The 17,148-nt window shown below is 47.2% G+C and overlaps 1 protein-coding gene across 2 annotated transcripts; it reads right to left on the bottom strand.

The window, feature by feature from the left end:
- Positions 1 to 2,668: 2,668 nt before the first annotated feature.
- LOC123189075 (uncharacterized protein At2g33490) lies at positions 2,669 to 12,820 on the bottom strand. 2 transcript variants are annotated; one of them, XM_044601396.1, is made up of 11 exons: positions 12,534 to 12,820; positions 11,156 to 11,228; positions 10,952 to 11,029; positions 10,523 to 10,584; positions 10,342 to 10,410; positions 10,115 to 10,143; positions 9,827 to 10,034; positions 9,515 to 9,730; positions 6,953 to 7,006; positions 3,288 to 4,248; positions 2,669 to 2,885 (listed from the first exon to the last, which is right to left on the bottom strand). In XM_044601396.1, exons 1-11 carry the CDS (start codon positions 12,645 to 12,647, stop codon positions 2,875 to 2,877), a joined length of 1,875 nt encoding a protein of 624 aa, XP_044457331.1. In that variant the 5' UTR covers positions 12,648 to 12,820; the 3' UTR covers positions 2,669 to 2,874. The 2 variants fall into 2 exon arrangements, with proteins under 2 accessions (XP_044457331.1, XP_044457330.1); XM_044601395.1 differs by having other exon boundaries at positions 2,730 to 4,248.
- Between the last annotated feature and the right edge of the window lie 4,328 nt (positions 12,821 to 17,148).

Raw genomic sequence — 17,148 nt, 5'->3', positions numbered from 1 at the left:
TACTTGTTAATATGGCGGCCCCCTCCAACTTGAGGTGTGGATATTTTGAATTGATGATTGCAAGATGATTGAATTGATAACATGGCTATTTTTTGTTGATCCACTCCCGAACTCCCTTCTTTTACAGGGTGTGTATAGCGTAACTAATGGCTTGACAGCTCTACAACTCCAAGCTTTGTTTCATCTAATCATTTCTCCTCTTTTTTTTGTGCGGTTTATGATTACCCTTTTTTCTCTCTTAGGAAAGATTTTCTTTTATCTCGTTAGTAGCACGAGTCCATGTGTGTTGCTCTGTTCTGACTGTAGGATGTTGCTATCATACTACCACACAAAGCAACTGATAAAAAAGGGAAACGTTTAATTTCAGCCGGATGAATTTTCTCTCCCGTAAACCGCTTTCTTTGCTCACCACGTGTCCCTGTGGGGGCACCCCCACCGCTTCGACCCCCTTCATCTTATCTTCTTCACGGAGTCAATCCTCCACCCGTTCTTCTTTTCCCTGGTTCGTCACGCAGCAGAGAAGAGGCAAACACCACAACGACGGCCGTGGAGGAGGGGACGACCATCGGCGGCGCCGCCTTGATTCATCCCACGCCAGGGGCTGCAATGAAGCGCCTCCGCGGCTGCATTTGAACCGCGCCGGAGTTGCATAGCAACACATCCTCGTACTGAATCGCAGCTTCGGCCATGGTCGTCGCTTGCAGCACCCGTCGCCGTCGGTGCTCCATCGCCGCATCCCCGTCACCATCGACGCTGCATCGCAGCACCCCCCCCCCCCCCCCCTCCCCCACGTGCTGCGTTGCAGCTGCAGTCATGGCCGCCGCACTGCCTCATAGGTCCCGTCATAGCTGCCGCGTGCGGCGTTGCAACATCTGTCGTCGCCGGCGCTGCATAGCAGCAATTCCCCGCCCCGCGTCCCAGCTTCGTCCATGGCCGCCGCCGGTGCTGCATAGCAGCAACTCCCAGCGCCGTGTCGTAGATTCGTCCATGGCCGCCGCTGGCGCTGCATAGCAGCAACTCCCAGCGCCGCGTCGCAGCTTCGTCCATCGCCGCCGCCGGTGCTGCATCACAGCATCCGCAGGTCATCGCCGGTGCTGCATAGCATCAGTAGCGAGCACTGCGCCGCACCTTCATCTATGGTCACCGCCGGCGCAGCATCCCAGACGCGTTGCAGCTTCCGTCATGGTCATGGCCGACGCGCTGCCTCCGACGCTGCATCGCCGCCTCGTGCTGCGATGCATATGTCGCGGCCGCATGTGCTGGGATGTAGCCCTCGCCAGCGTTGCTACTGTCGGGGGACGTAACAGCAAACTACGGCGTGTGCTCGGGCGAGGAAGGAAGCGATGAACCATGCGTCGCTGAGTGTGCTCGGGGGAAGCAAGCTGGACGATGAAGCGTTGACCCATCTAACGGCTTAGACAAGATGGATCGGACGGCTTCTGACCCGACTGATTTCCCAGGAAATCAGTCGGTTGATCCGTAGCAGCGCCCGATAAAAAAACATAGACTGTTGGCACCAGAAGATGCTCAGTCTCCTCCCCCGGACGGAAGGGCAAAGATTTTTTTTTTTCAAAGATTTGCCTCATCTATTAAAATGTTGATGCTAGCTCTATAGCAAAGATGAGGTGGTGCAAAACTGTAGAGGCGAAGTGTTGCTAGCAGCGGCTGTTCCGGGTGGTACGAGTCAAAGTGGCTGAGCGCTTGGCATGCGTGGAAGGGACAAAAGACTGCCTTCTGAACGTGCTGACATGCATTGCATCCTGGAGCCGAACTGTTCCAATGTCGCCCGCTCGTTGATCCAAGGCAGTGAGATTAGGCGCCTGTTCGGCAGCGGAGCGGCGATTTATCAGCTCCGCAAATTAAAATTGGATTGTCACTTTCACTCCGGCGCGGAGCCGAGGGAATCCAAACGCGCTCTAGGTCGCCGGCGTGCTTCCGGTACCGAGAAGTCTGGAGGCTCTCTTCACGCTTCAGAGATGTTAGGTGGCTCATGGGTTAGCTAAATCTGCAATATGTCGTGCGAATAGGTCGATTTTGATCTTGGATGCACCTCCCCTGATTTTTCAGCTCCTTTTGAAGGATTGTAAGCATATTCCTACCAATTAATGTGAGTCCTTTGATTCGCAAAAAGAAAAAAAGAAAAAAAAAAGAAGCTCAAAGCTATACCTAACCTTTGACTCACAACGCCCAATTATTAGACTTTGGATCACAATCATGGAAACGACGCGTCCCATTTATAGTCTAGCTCCATCATGTGCTATTTTTTACTTAAAAACCCACCACGAATTCAGCTCAGGACGAATGGACCATCAGTACTATGTTAGGAGAACATCAAATCATTATCATGTATATATAATTAGCACAAAAACAGGCTTATGTCAGCGCAGATTTGTTTTTTGAACTTGGCACAAATTTGTTTTTAGTAGACCGCATAATTGTGAAGTGAGGTTCTTACAGAACTGTATATATATATATATATATATATATATATATATATATATATATATATATATATATATATATATATCCACTGACTAAAGAAACAATAATTTAACCATTCGAGTTATATATCATCCCGCACTTTGAAAAACTGAATCTCTGTGCAAACAAGGACAATGGTGGACAGATACACCTAAATCCAATAAATACTTCAGATATGCAAGCCATGGAGTAAAAATAATCCAATAAGCAGGCCAAATAAATAAGCCAAGGATAGGAAGTCTTTCATATGTGAATGAAGGTAAAATATTGCTATCTTTATTTCACCTTTTTGTTTCACAAAATACACCAAAGACTATTGAAGAAAACCAAGAATGCAAACTACTTACGTACAAAATTGCCTACAATTATAAACAGGTTTGGATGTGTGAGTGCTCACAAGGTTTCTGCAATCAAAGGATAGAGTATAGTTAGACATGGCATTATACATTGTGTGTAGTAGCATTTGTGCAGTAAAATACTGAATATATCTGAATCTTGGAATCTTGCAAAAAAAATCATGAGTGGATTGCATTTCATTCACATGTGAAGTTGTGAACTATAGTATGATCTAAATACTTTCCCTAAAACTACTCACAATGCCATGATCAAAACCAATGAAACCATTGAAAAGAGCAGATATCTAAAAATGGAAAACATATCGCAGTGAGATGATCGAAAACAATAATGGAGTAAAACCAACACTTAAGGCACAGTTCAGAACAGAAATCTATGGTGAGGTTTAAACATGAAATTATTATCTAGAGATAAATATGTGTGAAACCAATTATTTAGCAGTAGAAACTTACCCTTCATCCTTCTGGTGTCTATAGTTGTTTCTGCTATTGCTTTGCGGGAAACATCTGCCAAAGATATAGGTGTTAGTGGGGGCGAGGACACTTCGCTGCTCTCTCTGCTATGCCTAGACTCCAACAACTTATTCACAGTAATAATAGGTGTTCTTTGGCTGTTTGAAGGTATAGAATAGCTGCGAGTCATGGCAGCAGGTGGTCGTGGAAGCGGTGATGCTGTATTTGACGGTGGGGAGGCACGGGTAGGAATTTGCCGCCTTGATACCAAAGGACCAGAATATCCAACCAAACCAGGCCGGAGAGTGTCTAAAGCTGCAGGAGGCCTAGGCAGCTCATGAAGCTCACTAATTCTGGGGGATGTTGTTGGCAGTGAAGTTATCCTAGGGACTTTTGGAGCCACAGATGGAAGAGAACCTGGTCCATGTGATTTTGTTGACATAACACGAGGAGGATAATTTACTGATGCTCTGTGACCAGCAGCTGAAAACAAGGGTTTGCTTAGCCCTGCTTTACTAGGAATTGGGCCAGAAAAAGATTCCCTCTTCATTTTCTTAGAATCTGAAGTGGAGTAGGAATAAACTAATGGTGATGATCTCCTCTCAGTACTTGATGGCATCTTAACAGGCCCGCTATACAAGGAGCTCGGCTTATAATCTTTCACGAGCGGAGAGGAATGCCACAAATTTGCTGCCACATGTGAACTCTCTGGTTTGTCTGAATGAGGTGATCTGTTAGTGTCTGCTGAAGTGGAGATTTTATCATCAGCTGGTGTCGGGAGTTTGTAGGAATAGTTTGTTCTACTTGACTGTAGTGGGCTCGAGAACATTGGAGAATTCAACTTGCGAAGCCTCACAGATGGATCAAGCACATTATCAGCAAAAATTGGTGCTGATTGAGTACCAAACTCAGGCTTCACTCGAGGAGCTGCAAAATCAGTCTCTCTTTGTTTGGCATGTTCCTGTAAGTGAACAAATGACAATTAAAAGAACTTCAGGACACACTCAAAATGCTGCACCGTCAGACTTAAATAACAAGAGAGCAGGAGTATAAAAATAGTAAAAAAAAACAAGGACTGGAACAAGCGAAGGAAGCAAGGACCATACACAAATCCCAATCTGATTATCACACTGTTATTTAAACCTTATATAGCAAGGAAGTTCAGATTAGTGTGCTTCATTGAGTGATATTATACGGAATGACATTTTGTACAACTATAATCAATAGTTCCCAGTATAGGCACACACCACTGACAAAAAAAATGACGGCAATCTGTAGGCTAAAAAGATGATGACAGTTTGCTTCAAGCAGGTGATCTATATAGAAAATTGTGAAGAGTCTATATCAGAAATATTTATCACCAGCAAAAACTGAACGTCACTTCAACCAAAATATCAATGCCCCAAAACTCTCATCCCAAAAAAAAGGAAAAAGAACTGATACGGCAGTACTCCCTCCGTCACAGTTTAGAAGGCACAGTTAAATTTGCGTGCGTTTCCATAATACACAAGGTTTAGGGCGCATTGCATTTATTTCTAGTAGCTAATTAGTACTCCGATATACTGTTAGAGTAAGTAATGGGCCTAATGGGCCCGTTAGTCTTAGGGTTAATTAGAGATAAGAGTCGCTTTCTTAGGGGTCAAGTAAGCCTTGCCTGAGAGTCAAGTAAACCTCTCTATATAAAGAGAGGAGATGTATCAATCTAATCAAGCAAGAATTAAGAAGGAAATCCTTCCATCTTGCCCGGCCGTGGGCAAAAGGCCCCCGGCTGGCCTTCTTGCGCCCTCCTTCTAGCAGCGCCATAACAATTTGGTATCAGCTAGCTTCGGTTCGATCATGTCTTCACCGCCGCCCAACCCGTCTCTTCCGCTGCCGGTCACGACCGTCGCCCCGCTCCTGCCCGCGCCGGGATCCTCCGTCGCGCCCGCCCCCGTCGTCCTCACCCCGGAGGTGTCCGGGGCGCTGCGGGACCTAACACAGGCGGTCCAGGAGATCCACCTGTTCTTGGCCGGGTCCTATGGGCCGCACCCAGCTGCGCCGCCCATCACCGCCACCGCGCCGCCGTGGCTGCCGTGGCAGCCGCCGCACCAAGCGGCCCCCGCCGCGCTCGCCGGGCTGCTGCAGCAGCCGCTGCAGCTGCCATCCATCGCCCCGTCCTGGCTGTCGTGGCAGCCGCCGCACCAAGCGGCCTTCGCCGCGCTCGCCGGGCCACTGCAGCTGCCATCCATCGCCACCACCGCTCAGCCCTGGCTGCACTAGCAGCCGCCGCTCCTGCCGGCCTCCGCCGCGCCCGGCGCTCCGCCGCAGCAGCCGCTGCCGCTGCCCGGTGCGCCACCGCCGGTTAGCTCCGGCCCCGCATCGACCGCGCCGGCGGGAGTCCCGCTCCACCAAGTCCAGTCCCCGCCGTCGCCGTCACCGCTTCCGTCTTGGATCGCTACCCGCCACGTGTCGGCGGCGGTGAGGCTGCAGGCTACTGCGCGCGGCCTCCTAGCGCGTCGGCGTGTGCGGGAGATGCGTGGTCTGCAGCTGCCGCTCCTCCAAGTTGCCCTTCGCTGCGCAAAGGACCTCGATCTCATCCGCTCCGCCGGGGATCTTGGGCATGCGGTTTCCCCCACGGGCAGCGGGCATGCTGTTTTCCCCACGGGCAGCGACCTCCAAGTCTGCGACATTGGCGGTTGGGGGGGCGCACCCCTCCTCGTCGTTCTCCATCGCAAGCCCCCCACTCTTCCCTGTGCGGTGCAGACCAACAGCCGTCCGGCAGGAAGAAGGCATGGTGTCACCGACAACAACGCACCACATAGCACCACTGCATTCCGTCACCGGGCGCCGCAAGGGCGCCTCTGCTGGTCACTCTTGCGACCACTTCCAGGTGGCCATACACATGCACTCCTTTTGTCCAGATGGTGTCCATGGGATCCAGGTGGCTGTACACGTGCACGTCCGACGTGCGGATGGTATCCACTTTTTGTTAAGAGGTCCAAAATAAATCGTCCCAGTCCATTTCAGGTTGAGAATAATAAAACAAGCCGAGATGTAAAAGGCTTGTTTTTAGGTGTTAGGTTTGGGTTGCGTCGAGTCATGGTTATAAGTTGGTTAGGCTGCAGCTTGAGGACAAGCTGCATGTCCAGGTGGGGTGTAGTGTTAGAGTACGTAATGGGCCTAATGGGCCCGTTAGTCTTAGGGTTAATTAGAGATAAGAGTCGCGTTCTTAGGGGTCAAGTAAGCCTTGCTTGGGAGTCAAGTAAACCTCTCTATATAAAGAGAGGAGATGTATCAATCTAATCAAGCAAGAATTAAGAAGGAAATCCTTCCATCTTGCCCGGCCGTGGGCAAAAGGCCCCCGGCCGGCCTTCTTGCGCCCTCCTTCTAGCAGCGCCATAACATATACTATTTCTATATGCATCGTAGTGTGAATGCTATTTTTTAGCCCATCTCACAACCAATAGATAACCACCTAGGTCCCAGAGAATTTTCAAGCGCGCCTTCTAAACCGTGACGGAGGTAGTAACTTGATATGGAAACAGGTCCACTTCAGGTTAACCTAGACAACCATGTGGCAGCACATACCATGGCTACACGTTTCCTTAAGAGAATGCTTGTAACCAGCATGTAACTCGTTGACCATGGAATGGCAAGGGTAGCATGACTAGAAGTTCAAGGATTACCTGCTCATGTTCCTTCAGAGGTTTCGTGGGACTCGCCATATTAGACTGATCCAACTACAGACAAAATAAATGATGTTTAGAACTTAAAGGATAATAAAAAAGGAGATAGGACAAGCATTTTAACATTCTTTAGTTAAAACATGGGAATGGAAAGTCTGGGTGAGCACTGTGATGCATCTGCCCAGGAATGGAATTGAGCTGTGCTGCCGTATAGACTCGGGAATCACCAAGCCCAGGTATGTGGGATGGCACATAAAAGGAGCACAAGAACGTTTGCTAGAAAGGACAGACCAGATCGGAAGTATCGTGTTCCTCTCATTTGGCACCTCTGCTCCGTATCTCTGATTCTGCTCTCCCGCAAATTCACCTCAGTTATCCCCAATTTACTACCAAATATCAATGCGATTTGTAAACAGCTATGGTGGACCATAACAGCAAAGTTTTTCAAAGCAAAATAGATAAGTCGTTGATATTTAGCGCGAAAGTAGTGTTTAATTTGCTGAAAGTTGCCAGGAGAAAAGAAAAATCAACCAAAACACGAGTCTAGGGGCTGTAGTAACACAAAACTACAACCCTGGTATTTTTAACTGATACTCTAGACTCAAGGGGCAAGCAGTAAAAAAAACATAATCATCTCAATTAGTCGGTTAAAGCGAACTCTAATAGACTAATAGACAGGGCGGCATGGCATTGACTATGGCAGTTGTTCGGCACATTTTCGGCTTCAGCCGGTAGGTGAGCTCTTCTGAAAAAATTCATACTTTTGAGAAATGATCTGAAAAAGATAGTAATTCATCTAGTTTCCTGAGCATTCTAGACAAATTTCAGCATATTTTGCTCAGCTATTTGAAAGTGCCGACCTATTTTGTAAATTCGAAAAAAGAACCCAAAAATCTGAAGAAAAAATCACCACAAAAATACCAAAAAACTGAAGAAAAAAAAAACTAGTAATTCAGTCTAATATGGCAAAAATAGAACCAGCTCAGCTTCGGTTCCGGCTCAAGCCGAGGTCAACTAATGGGTCAAGCCGAAAGTGAGCCGAGCCAGTGCCTTAGTCTGTCACATGTGGGTGCCGCCTGCCAGTTTTCTCTTCAGCTAACTAATCAACAGTTCAACATGATTATGAGTTCTTTTTAGTTATTACTTACCCCCAGAGTCTGGAGTATCAGTTCAAAACCCCTAGAGTTATGGTTCTGCGTTATTAGCCCCTAGAGTTGTGCCTTCCAGCAATTTACTCTTTCTAATTAGAAGAAACAATCCATGAGCACAATACAGTGAGGCCAGCCCTCAACCGCAAGCAAATTGAGGCCTAGCAACACTCCATTCTAGAATATAAAAACAAGTTTTCAATGCACTGCACTCATGAATGCCACCAGAGACCACAGTCCAAGCAGCACATGCTGAACTGGCTTACAAATGAGTACCAACTTATTTGGGCTTCAGTCCTATCCTCGCCTAAAATGTTTAACATGGTGTTATTATATTTGGAACCTCAACTAATATATGTTTCTACTGTGCACTTTAAACTCTCATGTGGAAACCCCAGCACTATCATACTTTGAGCATACATACAGGCCACCACCACTGCTGCTCTAGAGCGATACACATCTAACCATACAGTTACCAGCCTATTCTTAGATCCAGTTTTTCAAAAGTTCTGGGATGGTAGTTCTTTGGCTCATTTGGCCATGGTAACCAAAAATGGTCTAGAAAACAGGAATTAGGGAAAGCCAAGAACTGACTTTCGGATTAAAATTAGCATCAACAGGAAGCACTCTGAAAACCAATTAACTTCACAACAGTTACCGGTTAAAATTTAACAAAACGAAATGAATATCAGAAGCATAGTTTCTCCTGATGTTTGTTTGTTACCATTAGATGCAATCCTCATGAACCTTTTTTTTCTTAAAGATCAAGTGGCAGGCCCATCTAATTCCTCCTAAGTATTCTTTTATTATGTGGGGAAAGATTACAGAAGAACACAGGCTATACCAGTAAAAATTCACATTGCTGCGGCATGCAATTCACATGTTGCGACAGAAGTTCAGCAGGCTAGGGAGCTGAGCAGAGGCAGGAGTTGGTCCTTGAGGCGGCTCAGAGCTGGAGCCCATAGATTACAAAAGACATAGTTGTAATCAGCAAGCAGAAGTCCTAGTTGGTTTCTTAGTCTAAACAGGCATGCCACTTTAAAACATGGGCACTGTATGAAGAGAGACGACTGTAATCTTTTGTTCTGAAGCAATACGAATTTTGCTCCTCATCCCTCTTCTCCCCTCTCACCCCATTATCCAATTGTATGCTGCTCTCCAGCATCACAGCATCAAAACCTCATGTTAGGAAGCTGGCCAAGGGGAGTGCCACAACTACTAACTGACACCGAAAGAAACAGACTATGCGGTCACAAAAAACTTGAGTATTGACCAGCACAGATAAATCTTCGCAAAGTGCTCATATTAGGAGATACTGGATACTGATATAAGGGTACAAAGTGAGAATAGATGAAGTTTTAGTAGATGAGTCAAATAACGATTGAATGGACGAGTTGGGAAAAGGTTAGCTTACATCCATTGAACTCCTGGAAGCAGGAAAGTTTATCCCGTAGTCAAAACTCAACTCACTGCCCTCACTATGATTGTCCTGGTAAGAGCTGTAATCATCATTATCAGTGTCATCATCTAGTCCACTGAAGTGATAATCAATGTGCTGCTTCTCAGCAACTGCTTTTACATGAGGTTCTAGAGCCTCTAGATACTTCAACCCTTTCCTGAAAAAACTCAACTGAAAGTTCAAACAATTATGAGATGATTATAGTGTATACCACCGTATGAACCATATTAAATTATTAATAGCTCCTGTGAAGAAGAGTTAAAGTACCTGAGCAGCATGATGGCGAGCAGCCTGTGTTAAAATACTCAAGAATTGACCTTGCTTCAATGATTTCATGCGAAATATGAATAATGTTGCATCTTCTTGGTACTCGAGATAGGACGCTTGCAATTGTTCTGGGGAGAATGTTTCAGTTTTGGGATGCCTTGATCGTCCTTTATCTTTATAGGCTGACCGCATGGTTTCATATTCCTCTCTGAAGCAAAAAAAAAAACACATTTTTTAGAACTTGGAGAGAGAAAGGTAAATGTGATAAATTCAAGGTAAAGTTTGTACCTTTTCTGATCACAGTGGTCCTTCATTTCCTGCATCAGTAAGAATGAAAGGGACAGCGTGTCATGGTTTCATAAATTGAAGTATAAAAGGAATTCAATTAGTTAGTTAGTATTCAGAAATGATGTAATTACAGCACGAACACTAAATTGGAATGACATTACGAAATGTGAAGGTAGCAGCTAATTGTATTAATTAAGTTGAGACAACCACAGCCAAAAAGATCAAACCTCTACAACTTGTAGCTCCTTGAGAAGAGACTCTGAAGGGTTTGTGATTGTATTTATGATATTTGTGCGCTGAAAAAAATAACAATTACAGGTCAGAGTATTACAGTACATGGAAGATGACAGTATGGCAACTTCTAAGACTGTTTCAGTTCAATGTTACTAAGGTAGAAAGAAAATTTACATAGTTATCCACAAACTTTTGTAGTTCGAATTGAGCCTTTCCTAGCATCATCAGCACCCTGCCTGCAGGTAAAAGACCACATGAATAACGCAAGAGGACCAAATACTTCTATGACTAAGGAAGTAGACCTCCAAAACAAACAACACAAGAATTTTGCTCTCGATTCACTGAAATCCGACTATCACCTTGTTCCATAAGAAACGAATGGACAGATCTAGAATAATCAAATGCATAGAAAAAGTAGCATCAGGGGTATTTGTTTTTCATGAAGGATCTGGTAATTTTGACGAAGAAAAAAAACAGTAACATGAAACATAACAGAGTTAGCTTTATTAATCAAGAAATGTCCTTTGCTGCAAAAACTGCAAAGAATAAATCCAGGAATGCAAGTTTCCACATAATATGTGCTTATAAATTCAGACAACTCACCACTGTCATCATCATCGCAATCCAATGCAGTTTTCTCAAGTAAGCAAGTTCCCATTTCTTCCATAGCTTCTGCAAACTCTGTGTACATTTGATCACAATGAATTATGGAAGTACTATTACACAAGCACACACTCTCTATTAGAAGTTACTTGGGCACCGTTGTCCCATTAAAAATTACTATATCAAAGAAATGTTATAGCATACCATATACACTATTTGTTGTTGCAGCTGCAGCCGAAAGCAAGCTATCATAACAAGTTCTCATTTCCTCCATCTCCTGCAAAATAAGAACCTCACATAAGTTGGGTTACAAAAACATATTTCCATCAGACTGATAATCTTTGCACCTGTCAGTGACAGGTGAACTGTGAGCACTAACAAATAGCAGGAAAAACCATTCTGACAGGAGTTTGGCAGTCTGGATCCATTAAATCATGTTGCACAAAAGCTAAGGTTTGGCCCACTTCATATAGATATTTGAAGTTTTGATCCTACAAGGGCAAAGTAGATGAGCAAATAGTATATCGTCAACAGCTTTGAGATTCACTGCTTGCTAGAACATGCCCCATCGGCAATGACAAATGGCAGTGGTAGCCTTCTAGCGAAACGAACCAGCATACAAAAACAAACCATCCTACATTTAACATTGGCATGCTTAAATCTTCTCCTTCATTATCGCCGCATGCAAAAGCGTCAACTTTTTATTCTTTATCCCAAAACATCAAAAAGAAAAACTAAATGAAATAAAATACTTCTTGCGGATTAATCAGAGCACTGCACTCATCCACCGTGCTGCTCTACAACTCTAGCCATGACTAAAATCCCGTAGTCCCTTTCAAGCATCTATCAACGATTCAATCACTTTCATCTAAGTTGGACTGACTACATTGCTGTTGAAATGGACGATGCTGGTATGACTCAGCAGCCATTACTCCCTAATATAAAAGATTTTTTTATATTAATCCTGTATATATAATCAGCAGCAAACACTACATATTTTGATAATTTGATAAGTATATAACAATCATCAGCCAAGTTAAGTTTATCGCGTATAAAAAATTACTCCACTAATGACTTTGAATTGCTGACCCGAGACTCGTTCCAGATAGCACCTTTCTCCAATAAAAGTTTCCTGCCGTAGACTTTGACCAGCAGAGCCAAGCCACAAATATCAAACGCGTGTAACAGCCAGAATAACACATAAAACAATCAGCTCTCACAAATTTCACATATTATAGAAATATAAAAAATATCGTTACAGCAGTCGCATAGAACTCTTGCTTTGTTCATCCTCACGCGTAGAAGAAGAAAGGCAGACGAAGAGAAAAAAAAACGATCTCTGTATCCCTCGCTGGAGTTTGATTCCCTTCGATCTCACAGAATCGCCACGAGCAAAAAGAATTCACCGCAGCCAACAAGGACCGATATACACACAAAAACAAAATAGGAACAGCCCGGCAATACCGCTGACTTCTCGATCGGCCAAGCCCCTCGCGATCCAATTTAAGGGCGTATTCCAAACCAGCAGCACGTGATGATTCCGGGAAAAGAAATCGTAGTCAGAGTAGGGAGTCGGCGAAACCTGGGCGGCGTCGACGAGGTTGTCGAGCTTGGCGGGCGGCGGCCGTTGGTCCTTCTTCTCCTTGTGGTGGTGGGGGAGGGCGAGGCCCCGGAACTTGCGCAATGGCGATTTCATCGTCGAATCCAGAAACCAGCGCCAATTCGCGCCCCGGCGATGATTCGAAGAGGGGAGAGGAGGGAGAAAGAGGAGGTTTGTTTCTTGTTTGACAGGATGGATTTCGGAAGACCAGAAATGGAGGAGGGAGAATACGATGTCTTCCTTTATGGAGATGCTACTGGTGTTTTGGGAACGGAAAATAATTATAAACAATTTGGTCCATGTTTGACCTGACACAACCAGTTTGACCAGAAAAAAGAGAGAGAATATCCCCTCGCTCAATAAATGGGAAGATGAGAACAAACTGTAAAACAATGGGTATTATTTCCGCAACCTTCGCCTCCCCTCAGTCCATGATGACCCTTAAGACGTGGTGGAACTCTTGGTGGACTTTTGGACTTCTTTGAAAATTTCCGCAACCTTATAGAAGCTCCTCGAAAAAACTGAAATTTTTTTTGGAACTTTGAAAAAGATCTTTACCTCCGGACCATACCGGAGCTCCTCGTGACGTCCGGGATCTCATCCAAGACTCCGAACAACATTCAGTCACTAACATGCATATCCCAATATTACTCTAGCGTCACCAAACATTAAGCGTGTGGACCCTATGGGTTCAAGAATTATTTAGACATGACCGAGACACCTCTCCGGTCAATAACCAACAGCGGAACCTAGATACCCATATTGGTTCCTACATATTACACAAAGATCTTTTATCGGATGAATCACGATGTCAAGGATTCAGTTAATGCCGTATGCAATTCCCTTTGTACATCGATATGTTAATTACCCGAGATTCGATCGTCGGTATCTCCATACCTACTTCAATCTCGTTACCGACAAGTCTCTTTACTTGTTCCGTAATATAAGAACTCGTGACTAACTCATTAGCCACATTGCTTGCAAGCTCTTCACGATGTTGTATTACCGAGAGGGCCCAGAGATATCTCTCTGTCACACGGAGTGACAAATCACAGTCTCGATCCATGCCAACCCAACAGACACCTTTGGAGATACTTATAGAGCATCTTTATGATCATCTAGTTACGAAGTGACGTTTGATAGCACACAAGGTATTCCTTCGGTATCTGGGGTTGCATGATCTCCTGGTCTTAGGAATAGACACTTGACAAGCTCTCCCCTGAACATATCGGAAAAAACCCTGCCTCCCGGGTCGCTCTCCTCGGGCAACTCCGGAGGCCGCCGCCACCACCTACCCTTCGCCCTTCTCCACCACTCCCTTCCCTCGCCGTCGCCGGAGGAGGCCGCGAGGCGAAGCCTAGCGGCGGACGGCGGCGGCAAGGTACCTCCCGTCTAGACCACCCCACCTGCTCCTTCAAATCCAACCATAGCTCCGTCGACATGGCCATGGCGGGCGCCCTGAGCCGGTCTCTCCCACCCTCTCCCGTGCCGGATCTGGCATGCTAGCCTCCGGATCCGCCCCTCCTCCTGCTCGGGGGTGCTGTCCGTGGCCGGATCCGGTCCCGCAGGCCTCCTGCTTGGCTGCCCCGGCTCCGGCTTGCTCCTTGGCTGGTCTCGTCCCTCTCCATCGTCGGCATCGACCACCTCCCCATCCTGCTCTGCGAGATGGCTCCGGCGGCGCCCACGACCGATGGTTTCCCCTCCGCGTTCGTGCCTCTGACATGCTGCCCGTGCTGGCTCTCCTCTCGTGGCGGATGGCCAGGCATTTCCCTATCCTTTTGGGTCATGTCCGCGCCGGGCCTTGCCGTTGGAGGGTGCCTCCGTCCCCGACCTTCTTCGTGTTGGATCAGCCATGGCAGAGTCCGATCTGGATGTCTTTGCCCCTGCGCGCCCGTCCCGTGCTCCGCCACCGCCCGTTCTGTTGTCGCCGTCCTCCTTCGCGCACTCGCCAAACGAAGGTGGCGTCATGGCTCCTACGTCTTGGGAGCCCTCCACCTCCCAGATCCCCCGGTGGGTTGTCGCTGTCTCGTGGCTTCACCTGCAGGGGGCGCCGCACCAGTGGTCCTCACTGGTGGCCTTGGCATCAAGGGTGCATGTCGGCGTCGCTGCTGGTTGGATTCACCTGGATCTGGGGCCGTCCATCCTAGCGCTGCCCGGCGCTATTGGCGGCTGCTCTGCGTCTCGTCGGAGGGAGGATGTGACCGGGGTTTGGGAGAAATCCATGGTCGGCCAGCTGCTACTGACCGAGACAGCGGCGATGCTTCCCCTCGTTTCCATCTTGATGACGTTGTTTTCATCCCCCGGTCTTGTGATGTTTTGGGTGTGCTCTATGGAGTTCTATGCTTGGTGATGCCCTTCGACTACGCCGATGGCACACAGGTGTTCTGGCGTCGTCTCGGCCTGGCATGACCGTTTGAATGTACCCCATGACATAGGTGGTGTCGCGGCGTTGTGCAGTCTTGGTTGCCCCGGTGCTTTTCGATTGCGTCGATGGTGCAGTGTCGTGGTTTAGTCTTGGCTCGCCGCTGCAGTTCGAGCGCCCGTGGTGCCCCTTGTTGTGATGTTTTGGGTGCGCTCTGTGGAGTTCTATGCTTGGTGATGCCCTTTGACTATGTCGGTGGCATAAAGGTGTCGTGGCGTCGTCTTGGCCCGACGTGACCGTTCGAACGTACCCCATGACACAGGTGGTGTCACGGCGTTGTGCAGTCTTGGTTGCCCGATGTTTTTCGACGATGTCGATGGTGCAGTGTCATGGCTTAGTCTCAGCTTGCCGCCGCAGTTCAAGCGCCCCGTGGTGCCCCCTGTTGTGTTGTGTCCCCCCTCGACATGTGTTGTTTTTGCTTTATTTATTCTTCCTGTGCCCCCTGTACTTCTGGTTCACTTTAACCCTATCTTGTTTTAGGCTGCAAAGCCTATAGGCAGCAAATGAATACAATTTGGGTGGGGAGGATTACTTCTCCCCCCGGTGAAAATTCAAAAAAACTATAGCAATAAACTCAAGTGCTATGATCGAATGCTAAGCTTACGGTTGGGTCTTGTCCATCACATCATTCTCCTAATGATGTGATCCCATTATCAAATGACAACTCATGTCTTTGGTTAGGAAACCTTAACCATCTTTGATCAACGAGCTAGTCTAGTAGAGGCTCACTAGGGACATAGTATTTGTTTATGTATTCACACATGCATTTAAGTTTCCGGTCAATACAATTCTAGCATGAATAATAAACCTTTATCATGAACAAGGAAATACGATAATAAACAATTTATTACTGTCTCTAGGGCATATTTCCAACACAAGCTCGATGAGGACCGAACCTTATCACCGCCCACATCGAAGTTTGGGTGAGCCCTGAGGTACTTGGTGTTGGGGATCGTTGTAGAAATTAAAAAATTTCTACGCATCACCAAGATCAATCTATGGAGAGACTAGCAACGAGAGAGAGGGGAGTGTATCTTCATACCCTTGAAGATCGCGAAACGGAAGCGTTAAAGAACGTGAATGAAGGAGTCGTACACGAAGCGATTCAGATCGCGACCGAATCCGATCTAAGCACCGAACAATGGTGCCTCCGTGTTCAACACACGTGTAGCTCGGTGACGTCTCCCGCGCCTTGATCCAGCAAGGGGAGAGGGAGAGGTTGGGGAAGACTCCTTCCAGCAGCAGCATGACGGCGTGGTGGTGGTGGAGGAGCGTGGCACTCCAGCAGGGCTTCGCCAAGCACTGCGAGAGACGAGGAGGGAGAGGGGTAGGGTTGCGCCAAGAGAGAGGGAGACTCGCGTCATTGGCAACCCCAAAACCCCCACTATATATAGGGGGAGGGGAGGGGCTGCGCCCCCATCTAGGGTCCCCCCTAGGGGTGGCGGCCAGCCCTAGATGCATCTAGGGGGCATCCAGAGGGGGGTAGAGGGGGCGCACCCTAGGTGGGCCTTAGGCCCATCTGAGCCTAGGGTTTCCCCCTTCTCCCCTTCCCTACGCCTTGGGCCTCTTGCGGGAGGCGCACCGGCCCACCTAGGGGCTGGTCCCTTCCCACACTTGGCCCACGCAGGCCTCCGGGGATGGTGGCCTGTAACGCCCTCGATGCGGCTATATCTCCAACGTGTCGAAGCACGACTTAGAGGCATAACCGCATTGAAAGCAATGTCGCAAGTGAGGTAATCTTCACACAACCCATGTACATAAGGGACAGAGATACATAGTTGGCTTACAATCGCCACTTCACACAATTACATGAATAAAGCATTACATAAAACAGATACAATCAAGGTCCGACTACGGAACCCAAAATAAAAGAATAAAACCCCAAATGCTACACAGATCCCCGATCGACCCCAACTGGGCTCCACTACTTATCAACTAGAACAAAACGATACAAAGGACAAGATCTTCATCGAGCTCCCTCCTTGAGCTTGGTTGAGTCTCCTGCACGGTATCATCGGCACCTGCAAACTGGTTTTGGAAGTATCTGTGAGTCACGGGGACTCAGCAATCTCACACCCTCACGATCAAGACTATTTAAGCTTATGGGTAAGGTAAAGGTATGAGGTGGACCTGCAGCAAGCGACTAGCATATATGGTGGCTAACATACGCAAATG

The sequence above is a fragment of the Triticum aestivum genome, chromosome 2A (assembly GCF_018294505.1).
Source record: "Triticum aestivum cultivar Chinese Spring chromosome 2A, IWGSC CS RefSeq v2.1, whole genome shotgun sequence".
In the NCBI taxonomy this organism is placed as follows: domain Eukaryota; kingdom Viridiplantae; phylum Streptophyta; class Magnoliopsida; order Poales; family Poaceae; genus Triticum; species Triticum aestivum.
This window is presented reverse-complemented; position numbering and strand designations above follow the sequence as displayed.

Excerpts from the sequence above, each read along its gene's own strand:
- LOC123189075 (XM_044601395.1), bottom strand. The coding sequence starts at position 12,647 with ATGAAATCGCCATTGCGCAAGTTCCGGGGCCTCGCCCTCCCCCACCAC. Across the intron at positions 11,030-11,155 it reads AACAACAAATAGTGTATATG|AGTTTGCAGAAGCTATGGAA; the intron begins GTATGCTATAAC and ends AAATGTACACAG. Across the intron at positions 10,144-10,341 it reads AGGAGCTACAAGTTGTAGAG|GAAATGAAGGACCACTGTGA; the intron begins GTTTGATCTTTT and ends TTACTGATGCAG.